General features: G+C 41.9%; 1 protein-coding gene across 1 annotated transcript in view; it reads right to left on the reverse strand.

The window, feature by feature from the left end:
• Positions 1–13,210, reverse strand: part of LOC124149246 (cubilin-like) — a 36,729-nt gene that overhangs the window by 6,832 nt on the left and 16,687 nt on the right. The window contains exons 11-23 of the mRNA XM_046520706.2: positions 12,589–12,670; positions 11,743–11,858; positions 11,169–11,309; positions 10,277–10,376; positions 9,451–9,572; positions 8,521–8,667; positions 8,154–8,235; positions 7,187–7,302; positions 6,414–6,575; positions 4,773–4,854; positions 4,327–4,454; positions 1,572–1,748; positions 63–156 (exon numbers count right to left, since the gene is read on the reverse strand). Coding sequence (XP_046376662.2) covers positions 63–156; positions 1,572–1,748; positions 4,327–4,454; positions 4,773–4,854; positions 6,414–6,575; positions 7,187–7,302; positions 8,154–8,235; positions 8,521–8,667; positions 9,451–9,572; positions 10,277–10,376; positions 11,169–11,309; positions 11,743–11,858; positions 12,589–12,670 — 1,549 coding nt within the window. The remainder of the gene's footprint in view (positions 1–62; positions 157–1,571; positions 1,749–4,326; positions 4,455–4,772; positions 4,855–6,413; positions 6,576–7,186; positions 7,303–8,153; positions 8,236–8,520; positions 8,668–9,450; positions 9,573–10,276; positions 10,377–11,168; positions 11,310–11,742; positions 11,859–12,588; positions 12,671–13,210) is intronic.

Genomic DNA, 13,210 nt, shown 5'->3' on the forward strand with positions numbered 1-13,210 from the left:
GCATTGATGTAATGGATTAGTGAATTACATCAACGTCGACCGCGGCTGTTGAGGTGACCTACCTTGGATACTCTCCCCTCACCGGATACTTCAGATACTGCCAGTAGGCCTGTGTGCGCAATGACTCCATCTCACCAGGAAGACAGGCGCGCTGAGCTGGAAAAGATACATATAGGCTTACATCAGAGCTTAGCTGACCGCGGTGGGGACACAGTTAATCAATCTATTAGTTCCTTTACCGATTTAATAAATATGTAGTCGAAGGTGGAAAAAAAATGTTTTAGAAATGGTGTATTTGACAGTATCTCATAAAAACATTCGGTCGTGTGATGAATATAATATTTCTATACTTTTTCATCAGTATTGTCTTTATCGTGTTAAAAAACACATAAAATGAAAGTCAAACTTAAATAGGGATCGGTAGACAACTGTTCCTGATCATAATAAATCCGTTTATCTTAGAAGGAGAAGCAGCTTAAAAGAAAGATAGGTCGCAAATATAATGGATATGTATGTTCGGTATGCCTACATTGGTGTCCTGTCCCTACATTATAATTAAGAATGCTATGCGTCGCGGTACTAAACTTTGATGCCATCTTTCGGTAATACAGCGTTTCGCCCGAAATATACACATAGGATACTAAAGAGTTTTAATACTATCATAGGCATCCATTGAGACACGCAGTCATGCCAAATACTACAAAATAATTCTTTTATGAAACATGTTGTGAAATATGTATCTCCTCCATGGGACTATACCGAAAACCTAGGGTCCTCGTATCATCATCCGCTATAGCATCTTTAGAATTCAGAAAGCACATAGCCTGAAGAATACCTTATGCACTACGCATTGTGAAGCTAGGACTAGTAAAGTACAGTCAAGTCCCGTTAATCCGACATTGTTGTTTGCATGTGATTATGACGGATTAACGAGTATGTCGGATAAACGAAACTAATATCAAAGTGCGTGATCGAAAATCGGACAACTACGCGACAGATAACGATACAAACACGTAATAAAAAAAAAATAAAAAAAATATTCGTATTGTTATGTTACATTGTTAACGGAATATGTTGTCTAATCATGTAACTTCTAAAGCTCAACACAAAACAACTGTTACGGACTGTATGACTTATTCAAAATACTTTTAAAAGCATAGTCTGGAATGGAAGTCGCAAGTTTGAAACTGGTACCGCTAAGCTAAGAAAGCTGCTTGCTAAGTGGCTAATGTTAACTTCCTGTTAGTTATTTCATTGGTCGGTCATAGTTCGCGAAAGGTTGTACACGACATTATCTGATATTGTGAAGTTACCGGATTTAACACTGTGGAAGTCACCCTCAGTGAGCTGAAGTTCTATTATGACAATGTATATTGTTCTTGGCTGTACGGGCTATGTTGCTAGAGTTGCGTTGTACCTGTACATTGTGAATACCTTTCGTACTTAAATATTCCATGTAGAGAACGGCACCCCGCTTTTCCCGAACTACGGATAACATGACATGTTTTGAAGACCCCAGTGACTTCCTGTAAAATATGATTAAGCTGGTAACAACATGTAAGAGAAATTACCCTGTCCGCTGAAATAGGTGACGCTGAAAGTTCCGACGTAGCCGGATTCGACGATGCTGTCAGATGAGAAGAGGGACAGATACAAAAATTGTCCACTGCTTTGGAAGACCATATGTGCGTCAACTGGAAGGTCGATGTGACAGATATAGCCCAGCAAAGGCTTTGTTTCGCTTACACCTGTGTAAAAAGATGGAGAAACCACATGCTGGGAGTGAGTAAATAATTGATGTTTAAAGCGAGAACTATGTCAACATATTTTTCAAGCATAGTCTGTAATGGAAGTCGGCAGGATGAAACAAGTGCCGTAAAGCTCGAAGAAGCTGCTTTCTAATTGGCTGATGCCAACTTCTTGTTAGTCATTTCAATGGTCTGTCAAAGTTTGCGAAAGGTCGTTCTGACGTGATCCGTAATGGGATGTCCTCAGATCTTTGTTTCGCGGCAGCGACAACTTAGATCTGATTTTAATGAGATTGAACTGTCAGTGAAGCATAAGCCATCATCCACTCCACTGGAGCACAATGACGCCTTACCAGCCAGGTAACTGGGCCAAACAACCCTATCAGGCATTCGTGACCACCTCGTGTTATTACGGGACAAGCCGTATAGCGACTCGTGCCCCTCTCATGGCAATTTTTGCGACCGGGTTCCGTCTTAGCGCAAACGGGCATACCTAAAACAATTGTCAACTCGTTGCGTAATGGTTCACGTATTATTTTCCCATGCGTTGTATATATTTCCGATGCAATTTAAAGCACATTGGGACGTGCGGAATTATACAGTATGATTGAACACATCTAACTGTGTCTTGGGTATAGTTTTAGATCCAAGACATATGTAAAATCAAAAATTATTTCTGAGGGATTCTTTGACGAAGAACTTGAAATCATACGCGCATTCTGATTGGCTTGTGGTATTTCCGCACATAACATTCATCGATAGGGGGACGAGTTTTCTTGCAGGTTACGGAAAGGGGCGAGTGGTGACGAATACCCAATCCGGTTGACCTGGCACTTAAACCATGGACCGCCTCTGTGGTCTAGTGGATAGATTGTCTGCCCGGAGAGCGGAAGGTCGGTGGTTTGAACCCCGGTCACGTCATACCAAAAGCCATTAAAAGATGGTACTTGTAGTTACTCTGCTTGGCGTTCAGCATTAAGGGATAAAATAAAGACTGGTCGGCTCGGAGTCAGGAATGTGTGTCTGAGTGCGGTATCCATGTTAAACTGCGGCACGGTATCTCAGCGGGCTAGCACTACAAAACCGGAGCTAGCCCGGGCTAGTACAAGCAGCCACACATACACGTACATCCACGTCGCTATAACCTTGAACGGGCAGTTAAACCCCATTTCACCTCACCTTTTACAACCATGGTATAATGTTCCTATGAATCCCCAGGTGGATGTGACAGGTATGTACATTTAATGTACAGAATGAAGGCATATTCAGACTGATAAAACTATGTTTTTAGTTCACCTACTTGTTCAACATATAAACAATTGTTGCTGTAAATAGAGACTTTCCAGGGGTTACGCGATACACAAATGCAGAAAAAGATTCTTGAATAAACTGCGTCCCAAGGGACGCACAATCATATTCATTGTACCCAGAGTACATCAAGAGCAGTAATGGGCGTCTAACATTTCATCCATCAATCATGACCACTGCAAGTCCACATGATCATTGATTCATAGCAGGCTCTAAAGTACGTACAGTACATTGTACCATTTCTTTACTTTACAGGACTCTCATATTGCGGGCAAGGACCGTTAATATGTATAATTAGGGTTTCCCTGGATCCCCACTTTTTTAAATCAAGGTAAAACCCTGGTTCAATGTTTTATCGATTAGCTGCGAATGAGGTCTGTAAATCTATGGAGGTATACATGGGGCATCAATACAAACATCGGTTGCATTGAAAGCAAGAAACAGAAAACAGTTTTCAGATGAACAATTGATGCAAGATATCTCCCTTTATATCCATTTAGCATTTCAAAAGAAGTGAAATTTGGTGTTTTTTGAACACCATCTACAGAAGCGCCGACACCTTTGCACACGAAATCGTGTCCTTCACATTGGCCTTAATTAAGTAAAAATTCGACGTTGGCCATTGTAGACGATGTTACGAAAAAGATTATTTACTATGCCGTTCTTTTGTAAGCTATTTAAAACATTTTGGTCTGGATCCTTTACTTTAATCATAATGAAGTCAGGACTGAACGTTCATCCCGTATTGCGTTTCAGAAAACAGGTTGAAGTTAACGGAATAACAGACGGAATTACAAACGATCTGCAAAGGCTGGTAAATTATCGAGTCTAGCAACCCAGTAGCTAGCAGCCGCCTGGCCATAAACGCTCAACATCAGCCAAGTCACTCTTTGCAACCATCCTCATTTGTCAGTGTTACAAAATATGTGGTACTGTGGGCCTATTCCGCCCCGGAGGTAAGTGAGGTGAGGTGAAATGGGGTTTAATGTCGCGTCCAAGATGCCGATTTATAGTGCTAGGTCACTGAGATACCATGCCGCAATTTTAACATGAATACCCCACTCAAACACAGTATACTGACCCCGAGTCCTTGTTTTAGCCCCTTAATGACGAGCGCCAGCCAGGGTAACAACAAGTACCATATTTTTAACGTTTTTGGTATGACGTGGCCGGGCATCGAAACCAGGACCTTCTGCTCTCTGGGCGGACGCTCTACCACTAGGCCACGGAGGCGGTCCACAAGGTAAGTGGCGACCAACACAGTACATACCGTCGTGGACTGCTAGGGTGTCATGTCTGTTTCTGCACTGTCTCTTGCTGGACCCGTACGTTGTTGAACGTTGCACGGTCACCACGTCGTCGCTTGACGCTGTAATCACCCAGAACCTCCTCATATTCCTGGAAATACAACCGATGTATACAGCGTCTACCCGCAGTGTATTGTGAGGGATTTTATTGAAAGCAGGATTTACTGAGGTCCACTATAGATTATAACAGAGAAAGCGTTACAGCAAACTACGGTTATAGCGAACTCAAAGGGACCACAAATTCTAGTTCGTTATAACCGTAATTCGTTATAAGCATATGTACAGCAGAGATACAGCAAATGGCGACCTAAAAACCAGTTCGTTCTATCCACCAGTTCGTTATAAGCGTGTTCGTTATAACCGTAGTTTACTGTATTTGGTAAATGTAGATACAAAGTGTATACTTTACCTTGGGTACGACAACGGGTAGTCCGGTGAGTTTAGTGTCGCGATGTCTTCGCTGGCCGGGATCCTTACAACATCGGGAGTCTCTGGAAATACAGATGATTTTGGATTTAAAACACGTTATTCGTGTCAGTTATCTGATATTAGAACTAATTCTGTGCTTAGTAGTTACCGTCACCTGTAGGCCCTTTTTGACAATTTTAACCTGATCGCCCTTGTAAGCGCGCATCCAGAAATGCATCTACATCACTAGATTTGTTAAATGTACACTGCTAGTTTTAACTGCTGTTAAAGAAAGACATCGAGAAATTCCCAAAAAGCTTGATGATCTAAAGTGACACGTGACCTAACTATGTCATGTCATCGTAATGATTCTTTACCAATCTCTGTGTAGACAAAACCTAACACTACATGTCTAAAAGCAAGAGACGGTAGAGTAGCCCAGTGGTTGAGGTGTTCGCTCATCAGGCTGAAGGCCCGAGTCCGACATCACTCATGAATACAATATATGACGCTTCAATCCGTCAAGCAACGTCAAATCTCTTGCCATTTATTCAGTCAAACCCATGAGTACGGGTGGCCCAGTCGTCTAAGGCCCAAAGTTGCGTCCCTTGGGCACGCCGGAAAACTATGATTGTGGGCTTGACTCCCGATTCGCCCCGATTATATTTCTAGGCTTGTCAGCACCACAACCATGCTCATGAGTTATGGGTTTCACAAACGTGGCAAAAGTCTGAGACCTACATCACTTCGGGCTTTCCTCCCACATCAAGCTGACACGCCATGATGCAACTGGAATACTGTTCAGAGCTGCGTTAAAACTCACTCACTGACAAAGTTGATGTTTACATGACGAGTGGCGCATCTTCACTATATTACTCTGCTAATCCTACTTGGCTTCACTGAGCCAGATTGAAAGTATTTCCGGCATTAAGAGTGAGTGAGTGAGTGAGTTTGGTTTTACGCCGCTTTTAGCAATATTCCAGCAATATCACGGCGGGGGACACCAGAAATGGGCTTCACACATTGTACCCATGTCGGGATTCGAACCCGGGTCTTCGGCGTGACGAGCGAACGCTTTAACCACTAGGCTACCCGACCGCCCCTCCGGCATTAAGAGTAATAGCGATCTTATATTTTCAAATATAACTGAATATATAATACATATATAACAAATTCCGGCAAACGAAATATATATATACGTCTGTACAGTGAAGTACGGTTATAACGAACTCAAAGGGACTACTGATTTTAGTTCGTTATAACCGTAGTTCGTTATAAGCATATATACAGCATGACTACAGCAAATAGTCGGGACCAAAAAAGTAAGTTCGTTATATCCGTCAGTTCGTTATAAGCATGTTCGTTATAACCGTAGTTTACTGTATATATTTCGTTTGCCGGAATTTGTTTTATTACGACAATTCAACACCAGAAACAAACACACTATGATATATCAGGAAAGTTTCGGTTTGCGGATGAATACGATAATGATGATGACATGAGATGAGGTGTTTCCAAATTAACGAGGTTCTCATGAACACTTTTCAGTACGTTTCATAGGCTAACAAAGGGAGGCAACGGGTTTGAGGACCGCATAGTTTCACAGGCTCATCAACAGTGCATGTACAAAGACAGTGCTTACCTCCTGAGGGATGGACGCTGTAATAAGCTAGTTTAAAGCCCGTGTCGGTAATGGTACTGTCCGTCGTGAAAGTTATATAAAGGCTTGAGCCAAAGGACTGAAGTGTAGAGGTCGCATACCCTGACCCGCACATCTTGCCTCGGAGTTGACTGGTTGAGGTACCTTAAGTTGAAAACATCATACTTAGTGATCAAGCCTATTGGAGAACTCGGCGGAAAAATTGTCAAAATTCTGAGGTAAAAACATAAGTATAAACTTCATTTTAATTTCTTGCATTTAGACATTTCCGGGTTGGTTTAACATGTCAACTTATGTTGTCATAATACCACAAGAACGTTTAAAAGTGAGAATTATTTATGTATTATTTTTATTATTGTAGGATTCATATTTTGTATGTTTGAATCGCATGTTAAATGTTTGGGCATCATGAGAGTGCAAAATTCGACAGAAATGTTTTTAAAGAAATGAAAAATAGTGTATTTAATTTAAAAAGGCAAATTCTACGATTTTTATGCAGTTCACATATTCTGTAAGTATTTCGGCGAGAATTCGACTGGGACTTTCCAGTACCTACTTGAACAATTATTTTTCGCATGTTATTCGAAATACAAATTGATTGCTTAGAGTGTGCCATCTATGCCAATAGCACTTTTAGCAGAGTCACATTGACGCATCTCAAAACGGAAAACTAATCATTAATAGTCATTTGTTCATATTAACATTCCTCCTGATCAATACGTATTTAGATTTCTCAAGAGTTCAGCATTACGCACCCTCGTACACGTTGATGACGTCATGGTCGCAGCTGTGTGTATTAATCTGTATGAACTCCAGCTTGATGTTATCTGTGGTGAGCCGACTGCTGATCACCCAGCTGCAGTTGGCGTTGCTGTGGGAGATAATCCATCCATGAATGAGAGAACATTCAAATCGACCTTCCTGTGGCCTAAGTTCGCCCTTAAACTTTGCTGGGGGCACGGGTGGCCCAGTCGTCTAAGGCGCCGCGATTCGCTGTGCAGAGTTGCGTCCCTTGGGCACGCCAGAAACCTATGATTGTGGGTTCGAATCCCGGTTCGCCCCAATTATGTTTCTAGGTTTGTCAGCACCATACCCGTGCTCGTGGGTTTCACCGAAGTGGTAAACGTCTTAGACCTGCATCACTTCGGGCTTTCCTCCCACATTAAGCTGACACGCCTTGATATAACTGGAATACTGTTAAAAGCGGCGTTAACCCCAACTCACTCACTCACTCACGTAAACTTTGCTACTGCTACTACATGTTTCATTAAATCTCACAACCAGAAACTATTTATATTATAGGTTTGTGCTACTGGTGCTGCTTCTGCAAGCGGAAAATGATTATCATTTTGCACTTATATGCCCTGCTTTTAATGATTTAAGATATCGATACATTGATCCTAAATTCTTTGTAAATCCGTCACTGGAATCCATTGTTCGTCTGATGTCATCTAACCATAAACCTACTATTGTACAGCTGTTGAAATACATATTGAATGCAATGACATTGTATAAGTCACTTTATCAGTAATTGTATTTCTGTAATGTTATGTTATTTCTGCAGCTGCCGTTGTTCATGTTAGAGTAGTGCTTAACGCGGCGAAAAAAGAACTACTCATTATTTACCGTGGCTTAGTACGCCAGAAGTGTGATTGATCTTTAAAACAAATGCTGAGTTTACCATTACTTTGCAGCACATTTTGCCACGAGTGAGACACTCACTTTGGATAGTTGGCCGGAAATCCAGGTGAAGTCAGGTAGTTCCATTGAGTAGATGCGGACAGCTTCCTGTCCTCACAGCTGTCTAGAACACAGGACCGTCAAACGCATATTTAGAACGAATGATGCATCTTCACTTGAACATGGAAACTATCAGTTACCTTTGTCAACATGTTTCCGGGCGTTTCGAATGATCTACTCAAGTTTACCCTTCCCGTGATGTTTGATGCAGCGACGCTGCCACTAGCCCTCAAAATAGGGAGGACAACACCTCAAGTGCCAAATGTAGTTGATAGAAAGTGTAGTTCTATATTATAGGAATAAGTTTGAAATAAATGCACAAATAGACGGAAGTGATTGGAAAACTCACAGCCCGACTCCCGCCAGAATTTGGCTGTGAACTTCCGTTCGGACCGGAAGTTATTGACTTCGACCATGAGAAAGATGTCACCGAGGGAGGTTACATTTCCGTGTTGAGTATTGCACCATGTCTTGATTTCTTGTGTTTGATCGTTGTCTGAAATCGAAGTAGATGGTATTACTATTGCAATTACATCGCCTCTCGGCGATAATGAAAATGAGTGTGCGTTTATCTTTTATTAAGCACAAGGGGTGTCAAGATTAAGGATATTGGTATTGCATACCCACTAGCAAAACTACTGTGAACGATAGCATATCTGCAATGCAGTAAATATCGTTTTAGCTGTCGTCTGTTTAATTAATGCAGCTTGTAAAGCTCACACTGTAACCTACTAATTACTACTAACTTAGTCAGATATTAGAGAAACATTTGAGCTATTCCAGCAGTGCAGATATTTCTGATCAGTCACAGTCGAACGTTATCGGACACCTTACAATGGCATTGACACGTATACTCATTTCCTCCTATATAGTTATAGAGTGGTCTGGTGGTAAAGCGTCTGCCCCGGTAGCGGAAGGTCCGGGGTTCGATCCCCGGCCGCGTCATACCAAAAGACGTTACAAGATGGTACTAGTTGTTACCCAGCCTGGCGCTCGGCATTAAGGGGCTAAAACAAGGAATGGTCGGCTCGGAGTCAATATCTGTGTCTGAGTGGGGTATTCATGTAAAGCTGCGGCAAGGTATCTTAGTGGACTAGCACTATAAAATTGGCATCAGTCCGGACTAGTTCAAGCACACACACACACACACACACACACACACACACACACATACACACACACACGTGCATGCACTTCGCTATATAAGTGCAGTAATCTTGAACGCGACGTTAAACACCATTTCACCTCACCTCTTCACACAGAGGCCACACTTACTTACCGCTCGAAGCCATTAGATAGTTTTCATCACATGTTGTCATGGACAATAACAAATCATACACTTCCAGGTACGTGAGACCCCTGTTGCCATTTGTGCGCAGCCTCCATTTGCAGTTGGTGTTGCTGAAGAGAAATCAAAGAAAAGGTGTATATTTATCATGTCATGAAGGTTTGCTACACCTTCTTTGACTGCGGACTGTAAATAATCGAGCATGAAACAGACAATCCAGTGATTGACATCATGAGTATTGCTCTTTCCAACTGAAATACAGTTGCATGTATCATCCTTAGCGAGCCTGAATGTGACTACCCGATCCTGTTTACGAAAAGTTCCACCTCGTAAAAAAATCTATAAGGACAATATGCGAGTCCGTTTCGGCAAGTAGAACTGCCACTTTCCAAATATTGCGAGTCGTTCAGTTCATTGACGGAGCGTTAAAAGGTACGGTCAATACATTTTCTTACAAAACAACATAGAAACTGTACGTATTCAAGTTCGAAATATGGAAGAATTGTTGTTCTTGCAGTTCGTATCGAAAAGTGGGCATGGGTTTTATGGGCTTCTTTGAACAGCATTTCAGTTGTATTAGGGCACGTACGGATCCAAACCAGAACCAGGAACTGAACACAGGCAGAGACACTATACATGTCTCAACCTACCTGGGGAAGTTGTTCTTGCAGTTCGTATCGAACAGTATCAGATATCAGTTGGCATCGGTTTTATGGGCTTCTTTGAACAGCATTTCAGTTGTATTAGGGCACGTAGGGATCCAAACCAGAACCAGGAACTGAACACAGACAGAGACACTATGCATGTCTTAACCTACCTGGGGAAGTTGTTGTTCAGTTTCATCCGCGTAGTCGGGAAGGTCAACCTCTGGACGGAGTTTGCTACGGTGATTATCTCGGTGTCTCCGTTACAGTTTTCTGAAACCCAACATGATACGGTGATTGCATTGCAGTTCCTTATATTAAGTGACCAGAAACAGCAACGACATCCCAATGTCTCCAATGCTATTTTCCTACTGTGAAGAAGTAATGTGTCGGTGCCCATGGCCATACCAATACTGATACTTCACGTATACGATAGTTTGATGGTATGCATATCTTCGTTTTGTTCACTGGAATGGGTCGTAGCGAGGATATTCGTGAACGAGCATGCAGTAAAACTCTCCGACGTTTCTTATTGTATGCTAAAACGCTGAGTTCAAGATTAAATTTCTAAATGATCAGAAACAGCCCTTCTGTATACATATATTTGTGCTTGTGAACTCCCAGGAGTTGCCCCGGGGATGTCATCTTCCCGAGGCAAGTGAGTTAAAGAGGGAAGATGCAGGGATGTGGGAGTAGTCTGTTTACATCATTTCAAGAATACAGTCTCGTTAAAATCTTAGACCGTCAAATTATGTCATTCATACACTAATGAACGTCAATTTTGCGATCATGTGACCGACCTCTCGTCCAATTGAAAAGCCGTATATCGTGTAAACTTCACATTAATGAACAGTAAAGTACGGTTATAACGAACTCAAAGGGACTACTAGTTTTAGTTCGTTATAACCGTAGTTCGTTATAAGCATATACACAGCATAACTACAGCAAATAGTTGGGACCAAAAAAGTAAGTTCGTTATATCCGTAAGTTCGTTATAAGCCTGTTCGTTATAACCGTAGTTTACTGCATGTAGATGGTGATCACTGGCAGCTGACACAGACTTACGTGTGGTGTCGATGACAAGCCAGAAACCATCGTCCCGTACTGGTGTCTTGACTTTGATTTTCAACGTGGAACCAGTCCCGGAAATGGCAGGATGGTCGTGTATTGAACACACGCCAATGAGGCGGGCTCCGTCCTGTGTACCTATTGAAGGTAAAAACTAATGCTCAGAAACAATTATGAGATTCACAAACTACAATTGAATAACTTCACACAGAAGACTAAGTGAGTGAGGCTTCACGGTGTACTCAGCAATGCTCCAGCACAATATCACAAAATGTGACATCAAGCATGCGTTCCACACATTGTATCCATGTGTGGGACAGTACCCCAGTCTGAATAATCAACGATATTTATATCCACAAGGCTACCCCAACTCCACGACATAGAGTAGACATTTAGAGGGAGTGAATGAGTATGGTTTTGTGCCGCTTTTAGCTATATTCTATCAATATCACGCCGGTGGAAAGGCATTTATTGAAATATATATATTCAGTGAATGAATCACTCAGTGGCAATAGAATCGTGAATAATTTAATCAGATGATTTTATTTGTGAAAGCTCTGAAAATTCATACCATCAAAAACATCTACAAATTCTGTGAAGGACATTGTGATCTGGTGCCGCCATTTATCTTGAGCCTCGATGTGGATACATCGCCCTTCGACATCAGCTCGGATGTTGATCACCGGTCTTGAAATGTAGAAAACATTAATGTGAGGTATTAACAATTTATTCAGCTGTTGATAATTATATCCGGGGTTCTAACCAAATGACATTTTCTTCTGTTCCCAAATGAGCATGGTACGGAATGCTCCAAATCGCCAGTTCAGAATCACGTGACAATCAGATATAGATTGCCCAGGAGGCTGCGGCGCCGTCATTCGCTAGGCAGAGTTGCGTCCCTTAGGCCGGCCAGAAATCTCTCTGAACAAGATCGGCCATTTCCGCTGAAAATAGACTCTTCTTTGCGGTGAAATTTGCCGGCCGATGGGCCAGTAATGTATGGTTGATGGCTCCAAGATTCACCCTGACGATGTTTCTAGGTTTGTCAGCACCGTGAGCGCGTTATAATTTCACCAACGTGATGAACGTCTAAAATCTGCACGATTAGGGCTTTCATCCCACGTGGTCAGCATGTGATAATTTTTTCCAGAAAATGCTGAGAATTAATTTGGCTGATCATGACCCAAACAGTTGTTCACTGCACGTGATGTATTGTGTTGGTCGCATATAGTTTGCTGGGCTTCTCCTTTAAGGGAAAAATAACTAATACGTATTATAGGGGTAATTTGGAATTGCATTCTGTTTCTAAAAAAATAAACGTTATTATTTAACAGAGGGAGAACAAATAGATCGAGGAGACGTGTGAACATAACACACCAACAAGGAGACCAGTCAGTGGGGTCATCTGACCACTCACCTTTGAACATCTTTAGTCATGGATGGAATCCAAACAAAGGATCGAGCAGTTACAGCTTCTTTGTGATATTCCTCGTAGTCATCTGTAACAAGCATTATATCGTGTTTTGGTGTAAGGCCAGTTCAAATAATTTTCTTGTTCCTCTGACTTTGTAGGTATTCTATTTACACCGCGGGGAAAACTATTTGTTCAGTCAAAAATAACACTGATTGTAACAGGTAACAAGACGGTTGCATATATTGAATTGAAGCATATAATAACTTGAACACAGGGCCTGTTGTTGATATGAAGCACAAATGTGCCCTGATTTATTTTAATCAGTAAATTAAGCATTCACTTCAGGGGCGTTATAATGCCATCACATTCTTTCCCAAAATCTACCCGTGGGGATTCCGGATTGGAAGAGGCCGCCAGCAAACTTTCCGGGACGAGGGGACAAAATGGATCGGTGGTCAGTTTTAAAGACCCCGAGAGCGTCATAATATCAGTCACTGGTTTGTCTGTCCCAGATCCGCTTATATACACAGCACCGTTTTAGTGTTGGTATATTGAGGCGTTCACCAAGAGACAAAAACGCCATCCTCAAAAACATGGCGAATTACATACCATTACAGTGATTATT

The sequence above is a fragment of the Haliotis rufescens genome, unplaced genomic scaffold, assembly GCF_023055435.1.
Source record: "Haliotis rufescens isolate VD_foot unplaced genomic scaffold, xgHalRufe1.0.p SCAF_1, whole genome shotgun sequence".
Lineage (NCBI taxonomy): Eukaryota > Metazoa > Mollusca > Gastropoda > Lepetellida > Haliotidae > Haliotis > Haliotis rufescens.